The sequence below is a fragment of the Salmo salar genome, chromosome 17 (assembly GCF_965601325.2).
Source record: "Salmo salar chromosome 17, fSalSal1, whole genome shotgun sequence".
Classification (NCBI taxonomy): Eukaryota; Metazoa; Chordata; class Actinopteri; order Salmoniformes; family Salmonidae; genus Salmo; species Salmo salar.
In genome coordinates, this window is record NC_138307.1 from 28814053 (window position 1) to 28842005 (window position 27953).

At 46.6% G+C, this 27953-nt stretch overlaps 2 protein-coding genes across 5 annotated transcripts; one reads left to right on the top strand and one right to left on the bottom strand.

The window, feature by feature from the left end:
* Nucleotides 1-4367: 4367 nt before the first annotated feature.
* LOC106575921 (uncharacterized) lies at nt 4368-12261 on the top strand. 2 transcript variants are annotated; one of them, XR_014381149.1, is made up of 10 exons: nt 4368-5221; nt 6931-7110; nt 7382-7456; nt 8486-8530; nt 8666-8746; nt 8876-9403; nt 10307-10375; nt 11146-11251; nt 11736-11822; nt 11901-12261. XR_014381149.1 is itself a non-coding variant. In XM_082963742.1 (9 exons), exons 2-9 carry the CDS (start codon nt 6959-6961, stop codon nt 11757-11759), a joined length of 1080 nt encoding a protein of 359 aa, XP_082819868.1. In that variant the 5' UTR covers nt 4369-5221; nt 6931-6958; the 3' UTR covers nt 11760-12261. The 2 variants fall into 2 exon arrangements, 1 of the variants encoding a protein (XP_082819868.1); XM_082963742.1 differs by having other exon boundaries at nt 4369-5221; nt 11736-12261.
* Nucleotides 12217-27192, bottom strand: LOC106575919 (transforming growth factor, beta receptor associated protein 1). Of its 3 annotated transcripts, none has more exons than XM_014152657.3 (12): nt 26838-27192; nt 23827-24534; nt 23532-23726; nt 22630-22784; nt 19787-20025; nt 19454-19639; nt 19114-19171; nt 18714-18857; nt 18355-18525; nt 17115-17274; nt 16259-16707; nt 12217-15960 (listed from the first exon to the last, which is right to left on the bottom strand). In XM_014152657.3, the coding sequence occupies exons 2-12, from the start codon at nt 24512-24514 to the stop codon at nt 15769-15771; spliced, it is 2637 nt and encodes an 878-aa protein (XP_014008132.2). In that variant the 5' UTR covers nt 24515-24534; nt 26838-27192; the 3' UTR covers nt 12217-15768. The 3 variants fall into 3 exon arrangements, with proteins under 3 accessions (XP_014008132.2, XP_014008131.2, XP_014008130.2); XM_014152656.3 differs by having other exon boundaries at nt 23827-24576; nt 26838-27191; XM_014152655.3 differs by having other exon boundaries at nt 23827-24537; nt 26838-27190.
* Nucleotides 27193-27953: the final 761 nt, after the last annotated feature.

Sequence of the window (27953 nt, forward strand, 5' to 3'; positions counted from 1 at the left end):
GTCTCATACTGTCCATGGCTAGGTTACTGTCTCATACCATCACACTGTCCATGGCTAGGTTACTGTCTCATATTGTCCATGGATAGGTTACTGTCTCATACTGTCCATGGATAGGTTACTGTCTCAGGATAGGTTACTGTCTCATACCATCACACTGTCCATGGCTAGGTTACTGTCTCATACTGTCCATGGATAGGTTACTGTCTCATACTGTCCATGGCTAGGTTACTGTCTCATACCATCACACTGTCCATGGATAGGTTACTGTCTCATACTGTCCATGGCTAGGTTACTGTCTCATACCATCACACTGTCCATGGCTAGGTTACTGTCTCATACTGTCCATGGATAGGTTACTGTCTCATACTGTCCATGGATAGGTTACTGTCTCATACTATCCATGGATAGGTTACTGTCTAATATTGTCCATGGATAGGTTACTGTCTCATACCATCACACTGTCCATGGCTAGGTTACTGTCTCATACTGTCCATGGCTAGGTTACTGTCTCATACTGTCCATGGCTAGGTTACTGTCTCATACTGTCCAGGGATAGGTTACTGTCTCATACTGTCCATGGATAGGTTACTGTCTCATACTGTCCATGGCTAGGTTACTGTCTCATACTGTCCATGGATAGGTTACTGTCTCATATTGTCCATGGCTAGGTTACTGTCTCATACCATCACACTGTCCATGGCTAGGTTACTGTCTCATATTGTCCATGGATAGGTTACTGTCTCATACTGTCCATGGATAGGTTACTGTCTCATACTGTCCATGGCTAGGTTACTGTCTCATACTGTCCATGGCTAGGTTACTGTCTCATACTGTCCATGGCTAGGTTACTGTCTCATACTGTCCATGGCTAGGTTACTGTCTCATACCATCACACTGTCCATGGCTAGGTTACTGTCTCATATTATCCATGGCTAGGTTACTGTCTCATACTGTCCATGGCTAGGTTACTGTCTCATACTGTCCATGGCTAGGTTACTGTCTCATACTGTCCATGGATAGGTTACTGTCTCATACCATCACACTGTCCATGGCTAGGTTACTGTCTCATACTGTCCATGGCTAGGTTACTGTCTCATACTGTCCATGGCTAGGTTACTGTCTCATACTGTCCATGGATAGGTTACTGTCTCATACCATCACACTGTCCATGGCTAGGTTACTGTCTCATACCATCACACTGTCCATGGCTAGGTTACTGTCTCATATTATCCATGGCTAGGTTACTGTCTCACACTGTCCATGGCTAGGTTACTGTCTCATACTGTCCATGGCTAGGTTACTGTCTCATACTGTCCATGGATAGGTTACTGTCTCATACCATCACACTGTCCATGGCTAGGTTACTGTCTCATACTGTCCATGGCTAGGTTACTGTCTCATACTGTCCATGGCTAGGTTACTGTCTCATACTGTCCATGGCTAGGTTACTGTCTAATATTGTCCATGGCTAGGTTACTGTCTCATACTGTCCAGGGATAGGTTACTGTCTCATACTGTCCATGGATAGGTTACTGTCTCATACTGTCCATGGCTAGGTTACTGTCTCATATTGTCCATGGCTAGGTTACTGTCTCATACTGTCCAGGGATAGGTTACTGTCTCATACTGTCCATGGATAGGTTACTGTCTCATACTGTCCATGGCTAGGTTACTGTCTCATATTGTCCATGGCTAGGTTACTGTCTCATATTGTCCATGGCTAGGTTACTGTCTCATACTGTCCATGGCTAGGTTACTGTCTCATACTGTCCATGGCTAGGTTACTGTCTCATACCATCACACTGTCCATGGCTAGGTTAGTGTCTCATACTGTCCATGGATAGGTTACTGTCTAATATTGTCCATGGCTAGGTTACTGTCTCATACTGTCCATGGCTAGGTTACTGTCTAATATTGTCCATGGCTAGGTTACTGTCTCATACTGTCCATGGCTAGGTTACTGTCTCATACTGTCCATGGATAGGTTACTGTCTAATATTGTCCATGGCTAGGTTACTGTCTCATACTGTCCATGGCTAGGTTACTGTCTAATATTGTCCATGGCTAGGTTACTGTCTCATACTGTCCATGGCTAGGTTACTGTCTCATACTGTCCATGGATAGGTTACTGTCTAATATTGTCCATGGCTAGGTTACTGTCTCATACTGTCCATGGCTAGGTTACTGTCTAATATTGTCCATGGCTAGGTTACTGTCTCATACTGTCCATGGCTAGGTTACTGTCTCATACTGTCCATGGATAGGTTACTGTCTAATATTGTCCATGGCTAGGTTACTGTCTCATACTGTCCATGGCTAGGTTACTGTCTCATACTGTCCATGGATAGGTTACTGTCTCATACTGTCCATGGCTAGGTTACTGTCTAATATTGTCCATGGCTAGGTTACTGTCTCATACTGTCCATGGCTAGGTTACTGTCTCATACTGTCCATGGCTAGGTTACTGTCTCATACTGTCCATGGCTAGGTTACTGTCTCATACTGTCCATGGCTAGCAAAATATAGTCATTACTACATCCCTTAATAATGGCAGCCACACATCCATGGTTGATTACCACTGTTGTTGCTTTGTAGAGCAGCTCATTGAGTTTTGTCTTGATGAGTTCTTTATTATCATCCTCCAGTGTTTTTCCAGTCTCACTGATAACAGTCGACTCAGGTAACTCACCTTTCAGGTTTACATGTGTGTACTGTTTTGGCTCAGAGTATGCCACACCTCCCTCCCTGACCACCTTACCCTTCAGCACCTTACCCTTCAGGACCTTACCCTTCAGGACCTTACCCTTCAGCACCTTACCCTTCAGGACCTTACCCTTCAGGACCTTATCCTTCAGCACCTTACCCTTCAGGACCTTACCCTTCAGCACCTTACCCTTCAGGACCTTATCCTTCAGCACCTTACCCTTCAGCACCTTACCCTTCAGGACCTTACCCTTCAGCACCTTACCCTTCAGCACCTTACCCTTCAGGACCTTACCCTTCAGGACCTTACCCTTCAGCACCTTACCCTTCAGCACCTTACCCTTCAGGACCTTACCCTTCAGGACCTTATCCTTCAGCACCTTACCCTTCAGGACCTTACCCTTCAGCACCTTACCCTTCAGCACCTTACCCTTCAGGACCTTACCCTTCAGGACCTTACCCTTCAGGACCTTACCCTTCAGCACCTTACCCTTCAGCACCTTACCCTTCAGGACCTTACCCTTCAGCACCTTACCCTTCAGGACCTTACCCTTCAGGACCTTACCCTTCAGCACCTTACCCTTCAGGACCTTACCCTTCAGGACCTTACCCTTCAGCACCTTACCCTTCAGCACCTTACCCTTCAGGACCTTACCCTTCAGGACCTTACCCTTCAGGACCTTACCCTTCAGCACCTTACCCTTCAGCACCTTACCCTTCAGGACCTTACCCTTCAGGACCTTATCCTTCAGCACCTTACCCTTCAGGACCTTACCCTTCAGCACCTTACCCTTCAGCACCTTACCCTTCAGGACCTTACCCTTCAGGACCTTACCCTTCAGGACCTTACCCTTCAGCACCTTACCCTTCAGCACCTTACCCTTCAGGACCTTACCCTTCAGGACCTTATCCTTCAGCACCTTACCCTTCAGGACCTTACCCTTCAGCACCTTACCCTTCAGCACCTTACCCTTCAGGACCTTATCCTTCAGCACCTTACCCTTCAGGACCTTACCCTTCAGCACCTTACCCTTCAGCACCTTACCCTTCAGGACCTTACCCTTCAGGACCTTACCCTTCAGGACCTTACCCTTCAGCACCTTACCCTTCAGCACCTTACCCTTCAGGACCTTACCCTTCAGCACCTTACCCTTCAGGACCTTACCCTTCAGGACCTTACCCTTCAGCACCTTACCCTTCAGCACCTTACCCTTCAGGACCTTACCCTTCAGGACCTTACCCTTCAGGACCTTACCCTTCAGCACCTTACCCTTCAGGACCTTACCCTTCAGGACCTTACCCTTCAGCACCTTACCCTTCAGCACCTTACCCTTCAGGACCTTACCCTTCAGGACCTTACCCTTCAGCACCTTACCCTTCAGCACCTTACCCTTCAGGACCTTACCCTTCAGGACCTTATCCTTCAGCACCTTACCCTTCAGGACCTTACCCTTCAGCACCTTACCCTTCAGCACCTTACCCTTCAGGACCTTACCCTTCAGGACCTTACCCTTCAGGACCTTACCCTTCAGCACCTTACCCTTCAGCACCTTACCCTTCAGGACCTTACCCTTCAGGACCTTATCCTTCAGCACCTTACCCTTCAGGACCTTATCCTTCAGCACCTTACCCTTCAGGACCTTACCCTTCAGGACATTACCCTTCAGCACCTTACCCTTCAGGACCTTATCCTTCAGCACCTTACCCTTCAGGACCTTACCCTTCAGCACCTTACCCTTCAGCACCTTACCCTTCAGGACCTTACCCTTCAGCACCTTACCCTTCAGGACCTTATCCTTCAGGACCTTACCCTTCAGGACAGAAAGGGTAGAGAGAGACAGAGAGAGACAGAGAGCGAGAAAGACAGAGAGAGAGACGGAGAGAGAGAGAGAGAGAGAGAGAGAGAGAGAGAGAGATAGACGGAGAGAGAGAGAGAGAAAGATAGAGTGAGAGACAGAAAGATATAGAGAGAGACGGAGGAGAGAGAGAGACGGAGAGAGAGAGAGAGAGAGAGAGAGAGAGAGAGAGAGAGAGAGAGAGAGAGAGAGAGAGAAAGATAGAGACAGAGAGAGAGAGAGACGGAGAGAGGGAGAGAGAGAGAGAGACGGAGAGAGAGAGAGAGAGAGAGAGAGAGAGAGAGAGAGAGACGGAGAGAGAGAGAGAGAGAGAGAGAGAGACGGAGAGAGAGAGAGAGAAAGATAGAGTGAGAGACAGAAAGATATAGAGAGAGACGGAGGAGAGAGAGAGACGGAGAGAGAGAGAGAGAGAGAGAGAGAGAGAGAGAGAGAGAAAGATAGAGACAGAGAGAGAGAGAGACGGAGAGAGGGAGAGAGAGAGAGAGACGGAGAGAGAGAGAGAGAGAGAGAAAGATAGAGCGAGAGACAGAAAGATATAGAGAGAGACGGAGGAGAGAGAGAGACGGAGAGAGAGAGAGAGAGAGAGAGAGAGAGAGAGAGAGAATATTCGAAATTCCACGATCATCAGCCACTAACTATTGTGAACATTGGTCTTCTTCACGGTGAGTTAAACAGATACATCTATCATTTTCTATAAAGGGGGTACATCTTTGGTAGTGGTCTCATACCGTTGCTGAGTTTCACAGTTTGAAATGATCCTACATGATACTGACTGAGAGATGCATCATTAAGAGCAGTTGGTAGCTGGGATTTCCGTATTCCTGTGTGTTTTTCTGAGATGTTTAACTTTGTTTGTTAAGGAAAGGCTATGGCATGGTTAGTGTTCTGTTATCACAGTTCTCAATAAGGTGCAAGCCATAACACTATTATGCTATAGCAACACTATTAATCTATAACAACACTATTAAGCCCTAACAACACTATTAAGCCCTAAAAACACTATTAAGCCCTAACAACACTATTAAGCCATGTCAACACTATTAAGCCATGTCAACACTATTAAGCCATAACAACACTATTAAGCCATAACAACACTATTAAGCCATAGCAACACTATTAAGACATGACAACACTATTAAGCCATAACAACACTATTAAGCCATAACAACACTATTAAGCCATGTCAACACTATTAAGCCATAACAACACTATTAAGCCATAACAACACTATTAAGCCATGTCAACACTATTAAGCCATAACAACACTATTAAGCCATAACAACACTATTAAGCCATGTCAACACTATTAAGCCATAGCAACACTATTAAGCCATGTCAACAATATTAAGCCATGACAACACTATTAAGCCATAGCAACACTATTAAGCCATGTCAACACTATTAAGCCATGACAACACTATTAAGCCATAACAACACTATTAAGACATGACAACACTATTAAGCCATAACAACACTATTAAGCCATAACAACACTATTAAGCCATAGCAACACTATTAAGACATGACAACACTATTAAGCCATGACAACACTATTAAGCCATAACAACACTATTAAGCCATAACAACACTATTAAGCCATGACAACACTATTAAGCCATGACAACACTATTAAGCCATGACAACACTATTAAGCCATAGCAACACTATTAAGACATGACAACACTATTAAGCCATGACAACATTATTAAGCCATAACAACACTATTAAGCCATGACAACACTATTAAGCCATAGCAACACTATTAAGCCATAGCAACACTATTAAGACATGACAACACTATTAAGCCATGTCAACACTATTAAGCCATGGCAACACTATTAAGCCATGACAACACTATTAAGCCATGACAACACTATTAAGCCATAGCAACACTATTAAGACATGACAACACTATTAAGCCATGACAACACTATTAAGCCATAACAACACTATTAAGCCATGTCAACACTATTAAGCCATAACAACATTATAAAGCCATAACAACACTATTAAGCCATAACAACACTATTAAGCCATAACAACACTATTAAGCCATAACAACACTATTAAGCCATAACAACACTATTAAGCCACATGGAACCAAAGTCTGTTGTTCTCAACCAGTTAAGTTTGTGATTGTTCAATCATAACTTATGTTCTGTGTGTTGAACATTATTGCTTAATCAAACATACCATCTAGCATGCCATTCTTAACCACATCAGGAAGCGTTCATCATAAAACAGATAAATCCACATTCAGGTATGTCCTCAGGACAGGTAATTGGAATGTTGGAACGTGGCAGGTGACCCAGGTAGGTGAGTGTTCATCACACCAATATCTTTGTTACATTTCATTTTTCTTCTAGCACAGATTGGAACATCCTCGCCTGCTTTCTACAATGTCTGTTTTCAGTCAGAAGTCTAAGCCTGTCAGATGGAGTAAGGAGATGAGTGCCAGTCAAAACATCGCTGACAGCAGCAGGAAGAAGACCAGTCTGCTGAAAGACAACAGCTGGATCAGACGCAGCATGGAGGAGGAGGAGCTAGTGGAGTAAGTGGGACACACACACACACACACACACACACAAAAACACACACATCCTTAGAGACAAACACATACACGAGTACACACACACATACCACACACTACACACACACACACAGTGTGGAGAGGTTCTGAGCTGTCTCAAATCTACTGACACTGTCACCATGGTAAGAAGTTTACCAATGTCAAACATCTAAATGATTTGACAATATCAAATTTGGTAAAATTCTCTCTCTCTAACATCCATCTCCCTCTGTCTGTTTGATGCTAACCACAGCCTGCAGTCTGAAGTGGGCCAGCCCAACCCTTCCACTGCCAGCCCTAGCACCCCAGTCAACCATCTGACCAAGAGGTACATTTACATTATGTTTATCTTAGCAGTGTTCCTGCCTAGAAGGCCAGCATCCCGGAGTCGCCTCTTCACCGTTGACGTTGAGACTGGTGTTTTGCGGGTACTATTTAATGAAGCTGCCAGTTGAGGACTTGTGAGGTGTCCGTTTCTCAAACTAGACACTAATATACTTGTCTTCTTGCTCAGTTGTGCACCGGGGCCTCCCGCTCCTCTTTCTTTTCTGGTTAGAGCCAGTTTGCGTTGTTCTGTGAAGTTTCTTGGCAATTTCTCGCATTGAATGACTTCATTTCTCAGAACAAGAGTAGACTGACGAGTTTCAGAAGAAGGTTCTTTGTTTCTGGCCATTTTGAGCCTGTAATCGAACCCACAAATGCTGACGCTCCAGATACTCAACTAGTCTAAAGAAGGCCAGTTTTATTGCTTCTTTAATCAGAACAACAGTTTTCAGCTGTGCTAGAATAATTGCAAAAGGGTTTTCTAATGATTAATTAGCCTTTTAAAATGATAAACTTGGATTAACTAACACAACGTGCCATTGGAACACAGGAGTGATGGCTGCTGATAATGGGCCTCTGTACGCCTATGTAGATATTCTATAAATAAAATCTGCCGTTTCCAGCTACAATAGTCCTTTACAACATTAACAATGTCTACACTGTATTTCTGATAAATTTGATGTTATTTTAAATGGACAAAAAAAATTGCTTTTCTTTCAAAAACAAAAACATTTCTAAGTGACCCCAAACTTTGAACGGTAGTGTATATCTACTATCTGGTAGTCACAGTGTTTTCTTTAAGTCTATATCTACTATCTGGTAGTCACAGTGTTTTCTTTAACTCTATATCTACTATCTGGTAGGCACAGTGTTTTCTTTAACTCTATATCTACTATCTGGTAGGCACAGTGTTTTCTCTAACTGATAGTCACTCTCTACCTGTATCTTCATCATATTTAGTCATTCTCACACAGGTGTGTCTCTTTACCTCACAAATGTATTTGTGTTTTTCATTTGTTTCGTTTTACCTCAGCCCTCCACTTCCTCCAAAGACCAAGACTGTGTCCTTCGTTTTAAGGTAAAGAGGTCCAAATTCTAACTCAGGGGACTAAAATTGTACCAAACTCACCAAAAAACTGTCAGACCCTCCTATTCGTGCACTTATCCCTCCTATTAGTGCACTGAACCGTAACTGTCTTCCCTCTCCTCACAGCACCCCCTCAAAGAGCATGAAAGACTCCAAGACAGCCAGAAGTCCTGGCAGCACCTCCCCAAAGTCCCTAAACTCCCCCACGTAAGTCAGACACATAGAACAAGTGACTTTACATGAATTTAAAGTTTGATTATGTATGTGAGCTTTTATTTAATGCTGTATTACAGTAACTGACCAAAAATCTTGTTTCATTTCCGTGTGGTCATGTAGAAGCTCATCGCTGAAGAGCCCATCCTTGTCCCTCTTTATGGCAAGGGTCTTTTCCTCCCCCAAAAAACGATTCTACTCCCCACTAAGCCCTCCAGAAGTACTCCCCCACTCCATTACCCACATCACTGATGAAGAGCCACCGGCAGTCCCAACAACTCCACCACCTCCAACATCTCTACCTCCACCACTGCCTCCAACAACTCTACGACCACCACCTCCTCCAACAACTCCACCACCACCACCTCCAACAACTCCAGCACCACCAACAACAACTCTACCACCACCACCTCCAACAACTCCACCTCCAACAACTCCACCACCACCACCTCCAACAACTCCACCACCACCTCCAACAACTCTACCACCATCTCCATCAACTCTACCACCACCTCCAACAACTCCACCACCACCACCTCCAACAACTCCACCACCACCACCTCCAACAACTCCACCACCTCCAACTACTCCACCACCACCACCTCCAATGACCGAGTCACCAATGCCCCAAGCTTCAATCAGTGAGATCAGGTACTTCTGACATAATGAACATTGATGATTGGCAGTATGCATTCAAAGTCATGACTACAATGAACAGTTATTTTATTGTGTTACTATTTCCTGTTTTATTTAGCAAATTCTTCTTACTTTTTAACTCCGCACTGTGATTATTATTTGATCCTGCTGGTCATCTATGAACGTTTGAAAATCTTGAAGAACGATCTGGCCTTAATGACCATGTACTCTTATCTCCACCCAGCACAGCCAGAAGAGGAATTTGCTAAATGTATGATATGTTACGAATTCCAATTTGTTGTGGCTTACGTTGGCTAGGTGGCTAAAGCTAATGTTAGCGAGGTGGATAACATTAGCTAGGCTAGGGGTTAGGGTTAAGATTAGGAGTTAAGTTAAAGGGTAGTTGCAATGTTGCTAATTGGCTAAAATGCTAAAGTTGTCCATGATGAGATTTGAACACGCAACATTTGGGGTTTTGCCTTAAGTAACCTTCTGTCTTATGTAACCATACCCAACGTAACATATCATACTGATTTGTCCTGGAATTATTTTTACTATGTTACGTCTAGTCTATGAGACCAGGCTGTCATAAGGGGGAAGATTTGTTTTTAGAATTCTCTAAATATTTCCAATGTTATTCATTTCTATGTTGGCTTTATGCCTGGAAATGCCTTTCTCCGGATTTCAAACTCTCCAAAAAAGTGTTTAAAATTCTAAAAACTGAAAAAGGATTTAATGTATTTTCTTGCAATAGCCCTCTCTGACTTTAAATAATATTTATCTCAAAACTGTGATTCCGATAAAATGTGTCCGGAGATTTGATCAAATCTGTCAGATTTGTCTAAAATCCTAAATGAATCAGGACTGAGCAGGGTCAGCGACACCATAACAACCCTTCTTCATTCTCTCCTCTCTCAGTTTAGAGACCAGACTCACTGACCCTCCGTCCCTGACTCCAACCCAGACTCTACTCTCCATACCTAACAGGTCAGTCCTGACTCCAACCCAGACTCTCCTCTCCATACCTAACAGGTCAGTCCTGACTCCAACCCAGACTCTCCTCTCCATACCTAACAGGTCAGTCCTGACTCCAACCCAGACTCTCCTCTCCATACCTAACAGGTCAGTCCTGACTCCAACCCAGACTCTCCTCTCCATACCTAACAGGTCAGTCCTGACTCCAACCCAGACTCTCCTCTCCATACCTAACAGGTCAGTCCTGACTACAACCCAGACTCTCCTCTCCATACCTAACAGGTCAGTCCTGACTCCAACCCAGACTCTCCTCTCCATACCTAACAGGTCAGTCCTGACTCCAACCCAGACTCTACTCTCCATACCTAACAGGTCAGTCCTGACTCCAACCCAGACTCTCCTCTCCATACCTAACAGGTCAGTCCTGACTCCAACCCAGACTCTACTCTCCATACCTAACAGGTCAGTCCTGACTCCAACCCAGACTCTACTCTCCATACCTAACAGGTCAGTCCTGACTCCAACCCAGACTCTCCTCTCCATACCTAACAGGTCAGTCCTGACTCCAACCCAGACTCTCCTCTCTAGTCCATACCCAACATGTCAGCCATTTGTTTTGTGTTCATGTAGCAAATCAATTTGTCTGAACAGTTCAATAAATGTTAAAGATTATAATGTGTAAATTAACACTGTATCAGGGCTGTGTTTGTCTTATTGAACATCACAGGTGCTAACACTGTGTTCTCTCTATACCCAACTCACTACTGCCCTCTGCTGTACAGGAGTGTGACCAAGGGCCTGTGTTCGTACTGCTGTAAACCAATGGTGGCTGGATCCAACATGATCCTGGAGGATCTTCAGATCTACAGCCACTCATCCTGCTTCAAGGTAAAGCAACACACCTGTCTATTCAACATATATCTATGTGTGTCCCAATTGCCTCTCCTAAGCTCTTTAAACTGCACTACTTCAGACCAGGCCCAATGGATCCTATAGGCTCTGGTCAAAAGTAGTGCACTATATAGGGAATAGTGTGGCATTTTCACACACCTACAGTACGTCTCACACATCTACACGTCTATCTATTCAACACACATCTACACAACACACATCTACATGTCAATCTATTCAACACACATCTACAGGAAGTCACACATTCCACATAGTTGTGCTGTAGTGATAACTGGATATGCCCTCTAGATGTGTATCATGTGTGCAGTCAGGCAGTCAGTCAGTCAATCAGCAGTCAGTCAGTCAATCAGCAGGCAGTCAGTCAATCAGTTGGCAGTCAGTCAATCAGTAGGCAGTTATTCATGTGATTGAAATAATCTGTCTCTGAACCCATACTGTATGTAACCATCTTCCTCTACAGTGTGAGGTGGAGACCTACATGTAGGAGACAGTATGTGGCTCCACAGAGGGACAGTGCACTGTGAAGGCTGCTTCAGCACAACCAGAGGTGTGTGTGTGTGTGTGTCCACAACAAATCCGTCATGCTGGCTTGGCTCTAATCCAGTCCCGTACGGTTTCTTTACAGAGAAGTATCTCCTCTAGGGAAGGATGACAGAACGCTCTCGTCTCCACGGTAACACAGACAGAACAAGGAGACACCGCTTCAGAAGTCATAAAAGGACACATTGCTTTTACATGGGTGGATCTGGTGGTTGACTCAACAGTAAATTACATTTTATAATGTAATCTGGATCTATAATCTTCACAACCTCTCTTGCTAATTATTGTCTCATATAGAATCAGATCCAATGATCTGGATGGATTCTTTATGTACTTGTGTATTTATCTACTTTCATGTGATGTGATTTAACAAATCGTCATATTACAATATAACCACCAACTGACATCAGCATGTAGACATGTTTATTAAAATGGACATCTTCACATGTTGTACATTCCACCTACATTGATTTACAAAGCAACAAACTACTATATATACAGTATATACACATACCAGTATCTATATAAAATACATCAGGAGAGAGCCAGAGAAGGAGGTTTGTTTAAGGTCATGTTTATACACATTGTGTTATTGGTGTCAGGGGAGAAGGCAGAAGACAGTAAGTCCTTGTTTGTGCAGAGTAAACCACTGCATCCCAAATGGCACCCCATTCCCTATATAGTGCACTACTTTAGACCTGAGCCCATGTGTATAACGTCGACAGCCCAGGCACTAAACAGAAGGAAGCCTGGAACCAAAGTTAAGATGTTATTCAACATGTAACAATCTAAAAACAGGCCAATCTTGAAATCAGACGTCACTGAAACGATGGGTCCATTTTGAATAACCATCCAGAGATGACCATACAGAAGGATGGATGGTACTGAAGCTGTCTGAAATGGAACCCAATGTCCTATATACTGCACTACTTTTGACCAGACCCATTATGTGCCCTGGTCCAAAGTAATACACTACATACTAAATAGGGTGCCAGACAGTGTTAAAGGTGTTGTCCATCCACTGACATCATCTCCTCCAAAACGTGCCACTCTTGGGGGGGGGTGGAGTTACTGTGATTAATGTGTCCAATCGGTACGCCTGACCTAGTTATCCTGGCCAATCACTGTGCATGGAATCAGCGACTGGAATAGTCCGCCATGCCCACAAATATGCTACTGGCTTTACACACACAATAATTATTATTTTTTATTTGTGTTTTCCCCAAATATCAGGGGAACAATACCTTTGGCGTGTAACAAAACCTTGAAGACTGCTCAGTCTGGTATTCTACACTTCCATCCTACTTCACCCTCTTTCAATGATTAAAGAAACATCATTTAGATCTTCAATCATGTAACAGACAGTGATTCATTCCTTTATGAAATAACAGAACATTAAGTACAGAACCGGTGCAGGTGCCAATAGGGAATCAAAGCAGTAGTGAAGTATGGAGGGAATAGAGAGGCAGACAGCAACACCTTCATCTACAACATGTAGAGTCATACCTGGCTGTTTCTATTCACATGGTAGCACTGTGATCAGGACTGGCTTTTCAATTAAAGGCTGAATTAAAAATAAACATTGTTTTGATCAGAGCTCCATCCCCAAAGACAGAGGGTGCATCCCAAATGGACAGAGGTCCTGGTCAAATGTAGTGTATTATATAGGAAATAGGGTGCCACCTGAGAAACAGACAGAGACACAACACCCTTCACCAACAGAGAAACAAACTGAATCTTCATCATAGAGAAGAAGAACCGAGAAGGAAGTGTGTGTGAAAAGAGGTGTTTCACTTAGTCTGTGCTCATCAAATGGTCTATTGCAAAATCCATCAAAAGTTTGACATTTCACACATTTTAAAAAGTCAAAATAGTTTGACAGATAAATCAGTTCGCTATAAACCTTGCAAGCAGCGTGAGAACAAAACAATTAAAGCAAATAGACTGCAATGCATTTTCCCTTTTACTGTTCACAAAATGCTCATCTGGTTCTAACGCATCGGTACTAAAACTATTTATATTTTACCGGCTAAGTTGCATAATTGAAGGATTCCCTGTAAATCAATGTGTTAATACAAAGGCTGATTTCTTGCTTTGTTCGACCCACAATCATGTTGTTCACTGATCTACATGAACTGGGACAGGACCATAGAGATGTATAGAGATCATTACTTGGAAATAACACGATTTGCATGAGCTTTGCCACTGAGCGCTTCCACCATTTTAAAGTAGTGAACTGGACAGTGCTTCCTATGAGTTGGGAGTGATCAGTCAATGATCAGAGCATTGTCTTCTTCAAAATTGGTTTGCTTAGTTTATAAATGGCTTTAAGCTACATCACTGCCTTCTAGTGGCCACAATAAATTAATTAATTACAAGATTTGGTTCAAGACCCCAGACAATGCAGGTGGCGGTAAATCACTAATATGAGCGATACACCTTTTCAAACATCAAAAGAATTAGAAAATGTACTACTTTAAAATGGTGATGGCCTCAGTGGTGCTGCCCATGCTGTCACTGACACCATAATGGGACAGATACAAGGCTGAGAACTCTATAAATAGGACATAGCTTAGCCTGAATGCCAGTCTGTTTGTGTCACCATGACAACTCCTTGTCACTCATAGTCATGCCAAAAATAATTGGCATGACTAATAGCAATGAAGTTGGCATGAGCACGAACAGATCTGGGACCAGGTTAAACGTAGCTTTGGTTAGTGAAACATTAGCCAATTCTTCTGTTCAGTGTTTTAGCATTTCACATCCCATAGAGCTGGGTCACGTTCATCAGGGAACACCGAAGCAAAACGTTTTGCAGTGGAAAAGGAAAACAAGTTTGTTTTTCGAGATGGCTCAGCTAGTCCCTCTCCCGTTTTCTTCAGTTTGGTGCCTAATGAATACGGCCCTGGTCTGAGCTGAAACCAGCTAGCATCAGGTTAGCTGGATGTTTCAACCCCACCTTGGTTAGCAAAGTGAAAACCAAACCATTGTTTTTTTGCTTGAAGGCAGAGAGACAGTTCTTGAGAAGTGTGGACACAAGGTTTGGGTTGGGGAGCAGGTTGGAGGGGTGAGAGAGCGTGTGCAACACAGCAGAACATTTAGCAACACTTAGGAACTCTCCTGGCTGTGAACGCAGCCTCACTGGGGAATCATCGTCTTCAAGTTCAGTCTCAGATACCAGCAGCAGAGAGGAGCCACTGTAGTGAAGGAGGTGCCTAACTGGTCTGCTAGTACTGTGTTCTGCAGTAAGACCCTGCCCAGGGATAGACTCAAACTCACCTCAGGTTTGGGCCTGGACCAGGACAGACATAGCAGAGGAGGGGTTCAGCACTGGACCAGGACAGACATAACAGAGGAGGGGTTCAGCACTGGACCAGGACAGACATAACAGAGGAGGGGTTCAGCACTGGACCAGGACAGACATAACAGAGGAGGGGTTCAGCACTGGACCAGGACAGACATAACAGAGGAGGGGTTCAGCACTGGACCAGGACAGACATAACAGAGGAGGGGTTCAGCACTGGACCAGGACAGACATAACAGAGGAGGGGTTCAGCACTGGACCAGGACAGACATAGCATGTTTAGAGTCATTATGGATGATGTGGAGTTAGTTCTTGTTGTACAACTTCATTCACAACTCAGTCGGTCATCAGTCTCCCTGTTGTTTATGAATGGTGGCACTGGAATAAATACCTTCCTTCATTCATTCACAAATGAGCACACACACACACACGGTAGAGAAGTGCAGTCAGCTCTGTGTTTCTGAGTATGCTCCAGGGCTGCTCCCACTATGCTGGACCACGGTAGCCATGGTAACCGCTGTGCTTTTATCCACCATAGTCATCATCTGATGTGACCCCCCACACGCAACCAATCACAGCCCGGGCTGTTGCTAGGCTCCTCCCATCACACTGGCTCTGGGCGAGGCTTGGGTGGTGGTGGGAAGGGGCTTCATGTGTGGTTGTTGCTATTGGCTAGTTGTCTCCTGGTGGGCGAGTCTCGTACCACCCTCTGGGCGGCACAGTGTGTGTGTACGGGCACGCCTCCTGGAAGACACACGCAGTCCGGCTCGCTGAAGGTGTTGTGACACAGAACACAGCCCTTCTTCTCTGATACCAGGACTGGGCTTCTCCTCTGCTTCAACTGATGACACGACAACATGGGCAGAGTTACATCTCACCTTCATCATGACTCAGCAGAACGTAGGAGCAATTACAAACATTTAAAATCACAAGAGCTTTGTAGTAAATACATAATACAGAGTTGTGTGTGTATTGTTGTGAATGGTTAGATATTACTACACTGTTGGAGCTAGAAACACAAGCATTTCGCTACATCCACAATAACATCTGCTAAACACGTGTATGTGACCAATAAAGTGTGATTTGATTTTGTGTGTGTGCGTGATTGACGTGTGTGTGTCTCATCGTTCCAGTCTCACCCTGTTGTGCTGCAGCTGTAGGTTCTCTGACCTCGCCAGCCCCAGTGCAACCTGGGAGGTACGGCAGGCGTGCATACTCCCCCGCAGGGCGCGTCCGAGGAACGGGCGAAGCAGCTGCAGGGACCACCCTTCAGGAAGCAGGTCCAGCACGCGCACCGCGTCAAACAGCTCCCCATGCCGGTTTAACAGATCCACCGCTGCCATCTCCAGCTCCCCGGTGCCGGTACTACTGGGAAGGTCCCGGTCCAGATAGACCCCCAGAAGGAGGTGGAGGAGGCGCTGCTGGTAGGCCGGGTCCCGGGAGGCGGAACCCCTTACGCAGTAGGCCTCAGCAGCGGGGAAGTCTTTGAGCTGGTGCACCAGGATGTGTAACGCCTTATCGTGCTCCTCTAGTTTCCCGTGGAGCGTGGCTCTCTCCAGAAACAACTGGTCATACTCCTGGATCTTACCTGAGGGAGGGAGGGAGGGGAGGGAGGGAGGGAGGGAGGGAGGGAGGGAGAGACAGACAGAGCCATAGGTTATGGTAGGTTATAGCCATGTCATCATGGATAAAACCAGGGTTATAGCAGGTTATAGACATTCTCTGGTTACATGCCTCATACCATGTCCTTTTGGATGACCCCATTATTCTGCCAGGAAACTAAATGTGGGGTATTGGTATTGTCTCATGTTTAAACAGTAACAATACTTCAACTGGACTACATCAAACTAACATTTAACGTGGAAATCAACAACATTGACCACCTCCAAAATTACACCCCATTTCCTGACGTAGTGCACTACTTTTGACCTGAGCCCTATTCAATGTATACGGAATAGGGTGTCATTTGGGACACAATTACAATGGACAGCTCACCCAGTAGTAGTTGGACGCGGTACAGGCTGGACTCCCTGAGGAGGAGCTGGAGTTTGTCCCGTGCTAGAGACACCTGTTGGTCCGCTGTGGGGGACTGAGACAGGAGAGACAGGACTCTGTCTGTATACTGCACTGCCAGGTGGGTGTGGAGCTTCTCTTTCTACAGAGACAGACAGACAGCGTGAGAGAGAGAGACAGAGAGAGAGACAGCGTGAGAGAGAGAGAGACAGCGTGAGAGAGAGAGAGACTGACAGACAGCGTGAGAGAGACAGAGAGAGAGAGAGAGAGAGAGAGAGAGATAAAGAACAAGCACCAGGGAAAGTTGAAGGAGGTAAATCGTGGAGTAATATGCAGAGGGACTAGACAGTTATAATATAATATATATAATATATAATATAATAGTTGAAGGAGGTAAATCGTGGAGTAATATGCAGAGGGACTAGACAGTTATAATATAATATATATAATATATAATATAATAATTGAAGGAGGTAAATCGTGGAGTAATATGCAGAGGGACTAGATAGTTATAATATAATATATATAATATATAATATAATAATTGAAGTAGGTAAATCGTGGAGTAATATGCAGAGGGACTAGACAGTTATAATATAATATATATAATATATAATATAATAATTGAAGGAGGTAAATCGTGGAGTAATATGCAGAGGGACTAGACAGTTATAATATAATATATATAATATATAATATAATAGTTGAAGGAGGTAAATCGTGGAGTAATATGCAGAGGGACTAGACAGTTATAATATAATATATATAATATATAATATAATAATTGAAGGAGGTAAATCGTGGAGTAATATGCAGAGGGACTAGACAGTTATAATATAATATATATAATATATAATATAATAATTGAAGGAGGTAAATCGTGGAGTAATATGCAGAGGGACTAGACAGTTATAATATAATATATATAATATATAATATAATAATTGAAGGAGGTAAATCGTGGAGTAATATGCAGAGGGACTAGACAGTTATAATCAACCAATGTCAACAATCGTTACGTCTCGTCCGTTGTAAATGCTCGGCACTGCTTATGAATGGGTTATAGTTGTGCTATGAATGGGTTCTAGTTGTGCTATGAAGTCCTAAGTAGGTACTCTTCAAGTGAAGTATTACCATTATAGATGCTGTTGTTGTAATTATGGCATTTCTTATGAACATGTTCTGAATATGTTCTCTAGTCCTATGTAGTGTATGTTCTGACCTGTATCCGTTGGCCCAGCACCAGGTGTTCCAGGTACAGCAGCAGAGCCTGGCTGTGTTTCCCCAGGTACGTGATGACGTCGTCTGGGTTCACCTGCTCCTTAACTTGGTCCTTCTGCTCCTTAACCTGGTCCTGACCCACCGGCCTCCTGGTGAAGATCTGCACCCCTATCTAGAGAGAGCACAGATAAACACCCATAGAATTACAATAAGTAGAGTCTTCTTTACTCCTATGGGTTTATCCAAAATGGCCGGCAGTCGACATCATTACTTAGTTTCTGCTAGAACTTAGGGCCCTGGTCAAAAGTAGTATACAATATAGGGATTAAGGTGTCATTTGGAACGCAGGCAGAAACATACCGTCTGGTCTCTCTGCAGGGCCCAGTCTGCATATTTCCACACCAGGTCCGGGTTGGAACAGAAACTCAGGAAGTCCACAATGTACTCATACAGATCAGACCTGGTAGAGTCCTGAAGGTCCCCATTCACTACCCGCACCCACAACTACAGGAGGAGAGGGGAGGCAGAGGAGAGATGTATTCTACAACCCCGTAGTCATTTCATTACAATTCATATTAAATAATAATCAAGATAATGGATTGGATTTATAGGGCTTTTCGACCTAGGTGCTCAAAACGCATTAGTTTAAGATGTGACCATGTTGGATTAGATTTATTAGGATATGACTTGCCATATAAGAGCCATGGTGGTACTGTCACCGTGTTCAAACTAAGGTACTGTACAGTAGTAGCATGTTTACCTGTAGAGCAGCTGAATCCTGTCCGTTATAATGGTAGAGGAGGCCTAGTGCAAAATACCTGATGTACAGGAGAAAGATAAACCAACATAAAAACACACTCATTACACACTTTGAAGGCAATAGCATAGCAGGCTACTTTGAAGGCAATATCTTAGTGCCCACTAGGCTGGGCTAGCTTCCGTACCCACTAGGCTAGGCTAGCTGCAGTAACCGCTAGGCTAGCAGCAGTAACCGCTAGGCTAGCAGCAGTAACCGCTAGGCTAGCAGCAGTAACCGCTAGGCTAGCAGCAGTAACCGCTAGGCTAGCAGCAGTAACCGCTAGGCTAGCTGCAGTACCCACTTGTGGTGTTTCTCTAGCCAGGGGGCGCTGTCTGCCAGTAAACAGGCGTTGGGGGAGGCCAGCAGGTCCAGAAGACTCTCGTGGTCCTGCTCAGCGTACAGCTTCAACAGAGCCGTGTCCACATCCTCCCGGCAGCCGTTAGCCCCCTCCGTGCTTCGCACCTCACCCAGGTACGTGATGAGGAACCTATAATAATAATAGCCATTTAGCAGGCACTTTTATCCACTTTTATCTGTATTTTACGTACAGATGGTCCTGGGAATCAAACCCACTATTATGGTGTTGCAAACATCATACTCTACCAACTAAGCTACAGAGGACCACATCTCTTACCTCTTGCACCTCTGGACCTTCTCCTGGTCCCCCTGCGCCAGGTGGTTGAGGTCGGCGAACTCGTGGAGCGGCGGGTGGCAGCGGGTGAAGGAGGAGGAGGCTGGGAGGAGGAGAGGGTAGAGGGAGATCAACTCCCGGACGTCCAACTGACCTGTCCTGAAGTGTTCTTTTGCTTCTAAAAACTGAAGCTGTCCAAACTGTATGAATCCTGCTTGCTGGAGGATTCTTTTGTGCAATATCTGAGGAAGGGGGGGGTAATGAAAGAGAAAGTGAATGATGCATCACATCTCATCCCTCCTATTCTATATTTTACATTTTATAAGGACACAATCACCCCAGTTAAATGAGCCACCTGGAAACACATGATGCATCACTGTCACAATAACCCCCTGGACTGTACTCACAAAAGACCAAAATAAACTATAGAAATCAACTTTTTGTTGTTATTAAAAATAAAATAAAAACATTTTTACCCCCCTTTTCTCCAATTTCGTGGTATCCAATTGGTAGTAATTACAGTCTTGTCTCATCACTGCAACTCCTGTACAGACTCAGGAGAGGTGAAGGTCGAGAGCCATGCGTCCTCCGAAACACAACCCAACCAAGCCGCACTGCTTCTTGACACAATGCCCACTTAACCCGGAAGCCAGCCGCACCAATGTGTCAGAGGAAACACTGTACACCTGGCGACCGTGTCAGAGTGCATTGCACCCGGTCCACCACAGGAGTCGCTAGTGCGCAATGGGACAAGAACATCCCTGCCGGCCAAACCCTCCCCTAACCCGGACGACGCTGGGCCAATTGTGCGCCGCCCCATGGGTCTCCCGGTTGCAGTCGGCTGCGACACAGCCTGGACTCGAACCAGGATCTCTAGTGGCACAGCTTCACTGCCTTAGACCCCTGGTCCACTAGGGAGGCCAGTGTCTTAGACCCCTGCTCCACTAGGGAGGCCGCCAGTGCCTTAGACCCCTGGTCCACTAGGGAGGCCAGTGCCTTAGACCCCTGGTCCACTAGGGAGGCCAGTGCCTTAGACCCCTGGTCCACTAGGGAGGCCAGTGTCTTAGACCCCTGGTCCACTAGGGAGGCCAGTGCCTTAGACCCCTGGTCCACTAGGGAGGCCAGTGCCTTAGACCCCTGGTCCACTAGGGAGGCCAGTGCCTTAGACCCCTGGTCCACTAGGGAGGCCGCCAGTGCCTTAGACCCCTGGTCCACTAGGGAGGCCGCCAGTGCCTTAGACCCCTGGTCCACTAGGGAGGCCAGTGCCTTAGACCCCTGGTCCACTAGGGAGGCCGCCAGTGCCTTAGACCCCTGCTCCACTAGGGAGGCCAGTGTCTTAGACCCCTGGTCCACTAGGGAGGCCGCCAGTGCCTTAGACCCCTGGTCCACTAGGGAGGCCGCCAGTGCCTTAGACCCCTGGTCCACTAGGGAGGCCGCCAGTGCCTTAGACCCCTGGTCCACTAGGGAGGCCAGTGCCTTAGACCCCTGGTCCACTAGGGAGGCCGCCAGTGCCTTAGACCCCTGGTCCACTAGGGAGGCCGCCAGTGCCTTAGACCCCTGGTCCACTAGGGAGGCCGCCAGTGCCTTAGACCCCTGGTCCACTAGGGAGGCCAGTGTCTTAGACCCCTGGTCCACTAGGGAGGCCGCCAGTGCCTTAGACCCCTGGTCCACTAGGGAGGCCAGTGCCTTAGACCCCTGGTCCACTAGGGAGGCCAGTGCCTTAGACCCCTGGTCCACTAGGGAGGCCGCCAGTGCCTTAGACCCCTGGTCCACTAGGGAGGCCGCCAGTGCCTTAGACCCCTGGTCCACTAGGGAGGCCGCCAGTGCCTTAGACCCCTGGTCCACTAGGGAGGCCAGTGCCTTAGACCCCTGGTCCACTAGGGAGGCCGCCAGTGTCTTAGACCCCTGGTCCACTAGGGAGGCCAGTGCCTTAGACCCCTGGTCCACTAGGGAGGCCGCCAGTGCCTTAGACCCCTGGTCCACTAGGGAGGCCGCCAGTGCCTTAGACCCCTGGTCCACTAGGGAGGCCAGTGCCTTAGACCCCTGGTCCACTAGGGAGGCCAGTGCCTTAGACCCCTGGTCCACTAGGGAGGCCGCCAGTGCCTTAGACCCCTGGTCCACTAGGGAGGCCAGTGCCTTAGACCCCTGGTCCACTAGGGAGGCCGCCAGTGCCTTAGACCCCTGGTCCACTAGGGAGGCCGCCAGTGCCTTAGACCCCTGGTCCACTAGGGAGGCCGCCAGTGCCTTAGACCCCTGGTCCACTAGGGAGGCCAGTGTCTTAGACCCCTGGTCCACTAGGGAGGCCGCCAGTGCCTTAGACCCCTGGTCCACTAGGGAGGCCAGTGCCTTAGACCCCTGGTCCACTAGGGAGGCCGCCAGTGCCTTAGACCCCTGGTCCACTAGGGAGGCCGCCAGTGCCTTAGACCCCTGGTCCACTAGGGAGGCCCAGTGCCTTAGACCCCTGGTCCACTAGGGAGGCCAGTGCCTTAGACCCCTGGTCCACTAGGGAGGCCAGTGCCTTAGACCCCTGGTCCACTAGGGAGGCCGCCAGTGCCTTAGACCCCTGGTCCACTAGGGAGGCCAGTGCCTTAGACCCCTGGTCCACTAGGGAGGCCAGTGCCTTAGACCCCTGGTCCACTAGGGAGGCCGCCAGTGCCTTAGACCCCTGGTCCACTAGGGAGGCCGCCAGTGCCTTAGACCCCTGGTCCACTAGGGAGGCCAGTGTCTTAGACCCCTGCTCCACTAGGGAGGCCTAGAAATCAGCCTTTTGATCATCTGTTTTCAGCTAGTGGCGAGTATTGAAAAGCTCTCTAGCAGAAACACTATTTGTGGCAGACAGTCTGTACCTGGAACTTGTCTTTGGGAATGTTCCTCCTGGCTCCCTCTGTAAGGGTGAGGGCCTCCTCCACTCTGTGTCCAGCTAGCAGCTCCTGGATCTGTCTCTCCAGAGGTAGGGGCACCAGCACGTACACAGCCTTAGTGGAGGCCAGAACCACCTTACCTATAGGGACAGAGACATGGGACAGGGACACAGTTAGGGACAAGGGTAGGGGCACCAGCACGTACACAGCCTTAGTGGAGGCCAGAACCACCTTACCTATAGGGACAGAGACAGTTAGGAACAGAGACAGGGGACAGGGGTACGGACATAGACAGAGTTAGGGACAGAGACATGGGACAGGGACACAGTTAGGGACAGGGGCACCAGCACGTACACAGCCTTAGAGGAAGCCAGAACCACCTTACCTATAGGGATATAGACAGTTAGGAACAGAGACAGGGGACAGGGACACAGTTAGGGACAGGGGTAGGGGCACCAGCACGTACACAGCCTTAGAGGAAGCTGGAACCAGATTACCTACAAAAACACCAACAGGGACTGGTCAGGGACAGGTCACGGTTAGGTTTAGGGACACGGACAGGTCAGGGTTAGGTTTAGGGACACAGACAGGGATAGGTCAGGGTTAGGTTTAAGGACACAGACAGGGATAGGTCAGGGTTAGGGACACAGACAGGTCAGGGTTAGGTACACAGACAGGTCAGGGTTTGGGACACAGACAGGTCAGGGACACAGACAGGTCAGGGTTAGGTTTAAGGACACAGACACAGACAGGGATAGGTCAGGGTTAGGGACACAGACAGGAACGGGTCACCATCTCCACAGCCATAGATACTGTAGACATAGGTCTACTGAGGTAAGCCAACAAGGTTAGACATTTATAGAAGTGTAGGGGAGCCATGTTGGGACCTTCAAAGTCCTGTAGGATGTGTCCGTCTCTGAAGGAGAGGGTCTGTTTGAGCTGCTGGTCCAGCATACTGTGGACGGTGACGAAGCCCTCGTCTAGCGCCACCACATAGGGAAAGCACACCGCTGCTCCCATCACACTCTCTGACCAGTTCACTGGGGCACGCTGGGATATACCTTCTGCATTGGCAAACATACCTGAGAGACAAAGCGAGACAGAGAGCATACTTCACTAGTGATATGTTAGTAATAAGATCATTTGATAAATCATACAGCTGCTGTTGTTGTAATGACTCACCCAGGCCACCGGGGGCAGCCAAGAGGAACTCCTCCCTGCCGATCCTCTTGACGATGGGCTTCCTCTCCTCGCTGTCGTAGGGGAACAGGTCCTGCGCGGCCCCTGTGCTGTAGTTAAGGATCATGTACTGCGTGGAGAGGGCCAGGCACAGGAAATAACCGTCCAGACTGACCGCACATGGCTGCTCCGGTGTGTTGACCTCTTTCACCAGTTGCACCCTGTCCTCGTACACCATGTATATCTGCACGGTGCGCCGCCGGGCCGAGATCACCCCGATCTCCACGCAGAACGGGTCCCCGTTCACCGGGTTCTCGTTGACGCAGAACGCGGCCACGCCCTTAATCTTGGCCCCGCCCGAAGGCACGGGTTCTAAGGTGATCATGTCAACAACACTAACTGTAGCATCACAGAGCACAATGATGCGTTCTAACGCTGAGGCGGCCTTCAGGGCCTCCACAGGCTTTTTCAGGCCCAGGTACCTGAACAGCAGCTTCTGGACGGTGTAGGATAGCATCCCCTTGGTCGTGGCATGCTCCTCCAGCAGGAAGTGATGTATGAAGCAGTCGTTGGTGCCCACGTACAGGTGCTTGCCGCAGCACTCAATGCACTCAATGTTGATGCGGGCCTTGTCTCCCATCAGGAGCTCCCGCTCCACGGCAGGGACCAGCTCAAATGCCTTCACACTCATCTTGAAGGCACAGCACACATCTACTGCAAGAGAGGAGGAGATCAGGTCAACACAGACATCTCCTGCAAGAGAAAGGGGGATCAGGTCAACACAGACATATACTGTACGAGTCAGGAGGGTGAGATCAGGTCAACACAGACATATACTGTACGAGTCAGGAGGGTGAGATCAGGTCAACACAGACATATACTGTACGAGTCAGGAGGGTGAGATCAGGTCAACACAGACATATACTGTACGAGTCAGGAGGGTGAGATCAGGTCAACACAGACATATACTGTACGAGTCAGGAGGGTGAGATCAGGTCAACACAGACATATACTGTACGAGTCAGGAGGGTGAGATCAGGTCAATACAGACATATACTGTACGAGTCAGGAGGGTGAGATCAGGTCAACACAGACATATACTGTACGAGTCAGGAGGGTGAGATCAGGTCAACACAGACATATACTGTACGAGTCAGGAGGGTGAGATCAGGTCAATACAGACATATACTGTACGAGTCAGGAGGGTGAGATCAGGTCAATACAGACATATACTGTACGAGTCAGGAGGGTGAGATCAGGTCAACACAGACATATACTGTACGAGTCAGGAGGGTGAGATCAGGTCAATACAGACATATACTGTACGAGTCAGGAGGGTGAGATCAGGTCAACACAGACATATACTGTACGAGTCAGGAGGGTGAGATCAGGTCAACACAGACATATACTGTACGAGTCAGGAGGGTGAGATCAGGTCAACACAGATATATACTGTACGAGTCAGGAGGGTGAGATCAGGTCAATACAGACATATACTGTACGAGTCAGGAGGGTGAGATCAGGTCAACACAGACATATACTGTACGAGTCAGGAGGGTGAGATCAGGTCAACACAGACATATACTGTACGAGTCAGGAGGGTGAGATCAGGTCAATACAGACATATACTGTACGAGTCAGGAGGGTGAGATCAGGTCAATACAGACATATACTGTACGAGTCAGGAGGGTGAGATCAGGTCAACACAGACATATACTGTACGAGTCAGGAGGGTGAGATCAGGTCAATACAGACATATACTGTACGAGTCAGGAGGGTGAGATCAGGTCAACACAGACATATACTGTACGAGTCAGGAGGGTGAGATCAGGTCAACACAGACATATACTGTACGAGTCAGGAGGGTGAGATCAGGTCAACACAGACATATACTGTACGAGTCAGGAGGGTGAGATCAGGTCAACACAGATATATACTGTACGAGTCAGGAGGGTGAGATCAGGTCAACACAGACATATACTGTACGAGTCAGGAGGGTGAGATCAGGTCAACACAGACATATACTGTACGAGTCAGGAGGGTGAGATCAGGTCAACACAGATATATACTGTACGAGTCAGGAGGGTGAGATCAGGTCAATACAGATATATACTGTACGAGTCAGGAGGGTGAGATCAGGTCAACACAGACATATACTGTACGAGTCAGGAGGGTGAGATCAGGTCAACACAGACATATACTGTACGAGTCAGGAGGGTGAGATCAGGTCAACACAGACATATACTGTACGAGTCAGGAGGGTGAGATCAGGTCAACACACGTGGATGCGTCCCAATTCTCCACCCTTTTCCCAAAGTGGCTTAAAGGTTATTTCTGTAACAATGGTGGAAATTTCCTTCAGCTAATTACATAGATCCAATGCTTTTAAATCCATGCACACTTTGGGAGAAGGGTGGATAATTGGGATGCATCCTGTAAGTGCAAAGAAACAGCCTTTGCAATAATATTTTACAAGCTCTCTGAGAGTCCCAACTCCAAGGCTAGTGTGGAATCAGTAAGACCGGGAACTTTTCCTGATCACGTGAACGGACCTGGAAAAACTCTAGGGCCTAACTAGTTAGCGAGGAGGATACCGAAATAATGGTACAACTAGAGACTACTAGCAATTATCACTTGACAGTTAGCCATCATGCTAGCTAGCCTAGCTGGCAACAAACCTTCTCTATACGATAATTTCTAGAGATATTCTGGGGCACTTGGATTAGCAAACCCAGAGCCAAAAATGGGCAGTTAATTACCTAGCAACATCATGCAAATATTGACTATCAGTTGTGGAAGTAGAGCAATGACTGAAGTAAAGTAAGCTCTCCAGCTAATGTTAACCAGTTTTAGCAGCTAGCTAGCTAGCTGACTGGCTGTATGTAACTAGCTACTAAGCAATGACTCAGGCCGTCATTATTGGTAAATCGGTGCAGCTGTTTACTGTAAAAAAAAACGTTCGAAAACAGCTATTTACATGTCCATACAAAGACGATAGCTAGAAGCTGTCATACCCCAGCCGTAGCCACTGCAGATCTAGTATAGGAGACGCCGATGTACCACGGCCTTCCTTCCTGCCTTTTCACTTCTCAATCTCTCCACTCCCTTCGCTGCTAACTGCTTGCTAACCGCTAGGGAGAGCTGCCGCTTCGTTTTCAGCTCGAAGAAGGTCATGAGGAGGTTGTGCTTCCTGTTTACGATGCATTGGGGCAATATATGCATATATTGACAAAATACATGTCTTTCCGCCCTAAAATGGGAGTTGTTGTCCACAAAGCGTAAGGGCGGGCTGTTTAGCTCCCAGCTATCCTTTCTTTGGATTAGTGGAATTTATATTCAATCAAATAAACCTCACGTTGCAGATAAGACATTCATTGTTTTGTTGACCAATTTTTTGACTAACACTCCTTCACCTCCATACAAAAACTCCTTGCTTGGTGGGCGAAAAAACGACACCTGCTGGAGGGAGACAGATTTTCCCCAGAGTTGAGCCTCTCTTCCTGGTTGGTGGGAGGAGCTATAGAAGGATGGGCTCATTGTAATGGCTGGAATGGATTTAATGGAACGGAGTCAAACATGGAGTTTCCATGTGTTTTATGCCTTTCTATTATTCCATTCCAGACATTACAATGAGCCCATCCTCCTATAGCTCCTCCCACCGTCCTCCTCGTGAGAATGCAATTGAGATTCTCCCAGACATTAAAACCAGATTAGGGGCTAAAGATCCTGCCAGCTTGTAGTCCTAAAAAACGGAAATGAGTTACCTATGGTTCCTTCAGCCATTTCTATGCCGATAATAAGGTCTGAGGTTAACACAGGCTTAGGAGATCTTATTCGTTTTGTGAGATAATATCAGTCAGTTAACATGACCTTTATGAATTTTAAAACCTTTATGTGCTTTTGATTACACAAATGCTTCAAAATTCACAAAAAGTGACATTTGCTGATGAAAATGATGAAAATGTACAAGATCTCATAAGCCTGTGTTTTACCACAGACCCCATTATCACAGTTTATCCAAACACCCTACAAAAACTCCATTCATTTCCCCATAGGCTTTGTCCTTCAACTCTTGGTGGAGTACCAGAGCCTACAAACATATGCTTGGTCTGTTCCAATAGTGTGTGATT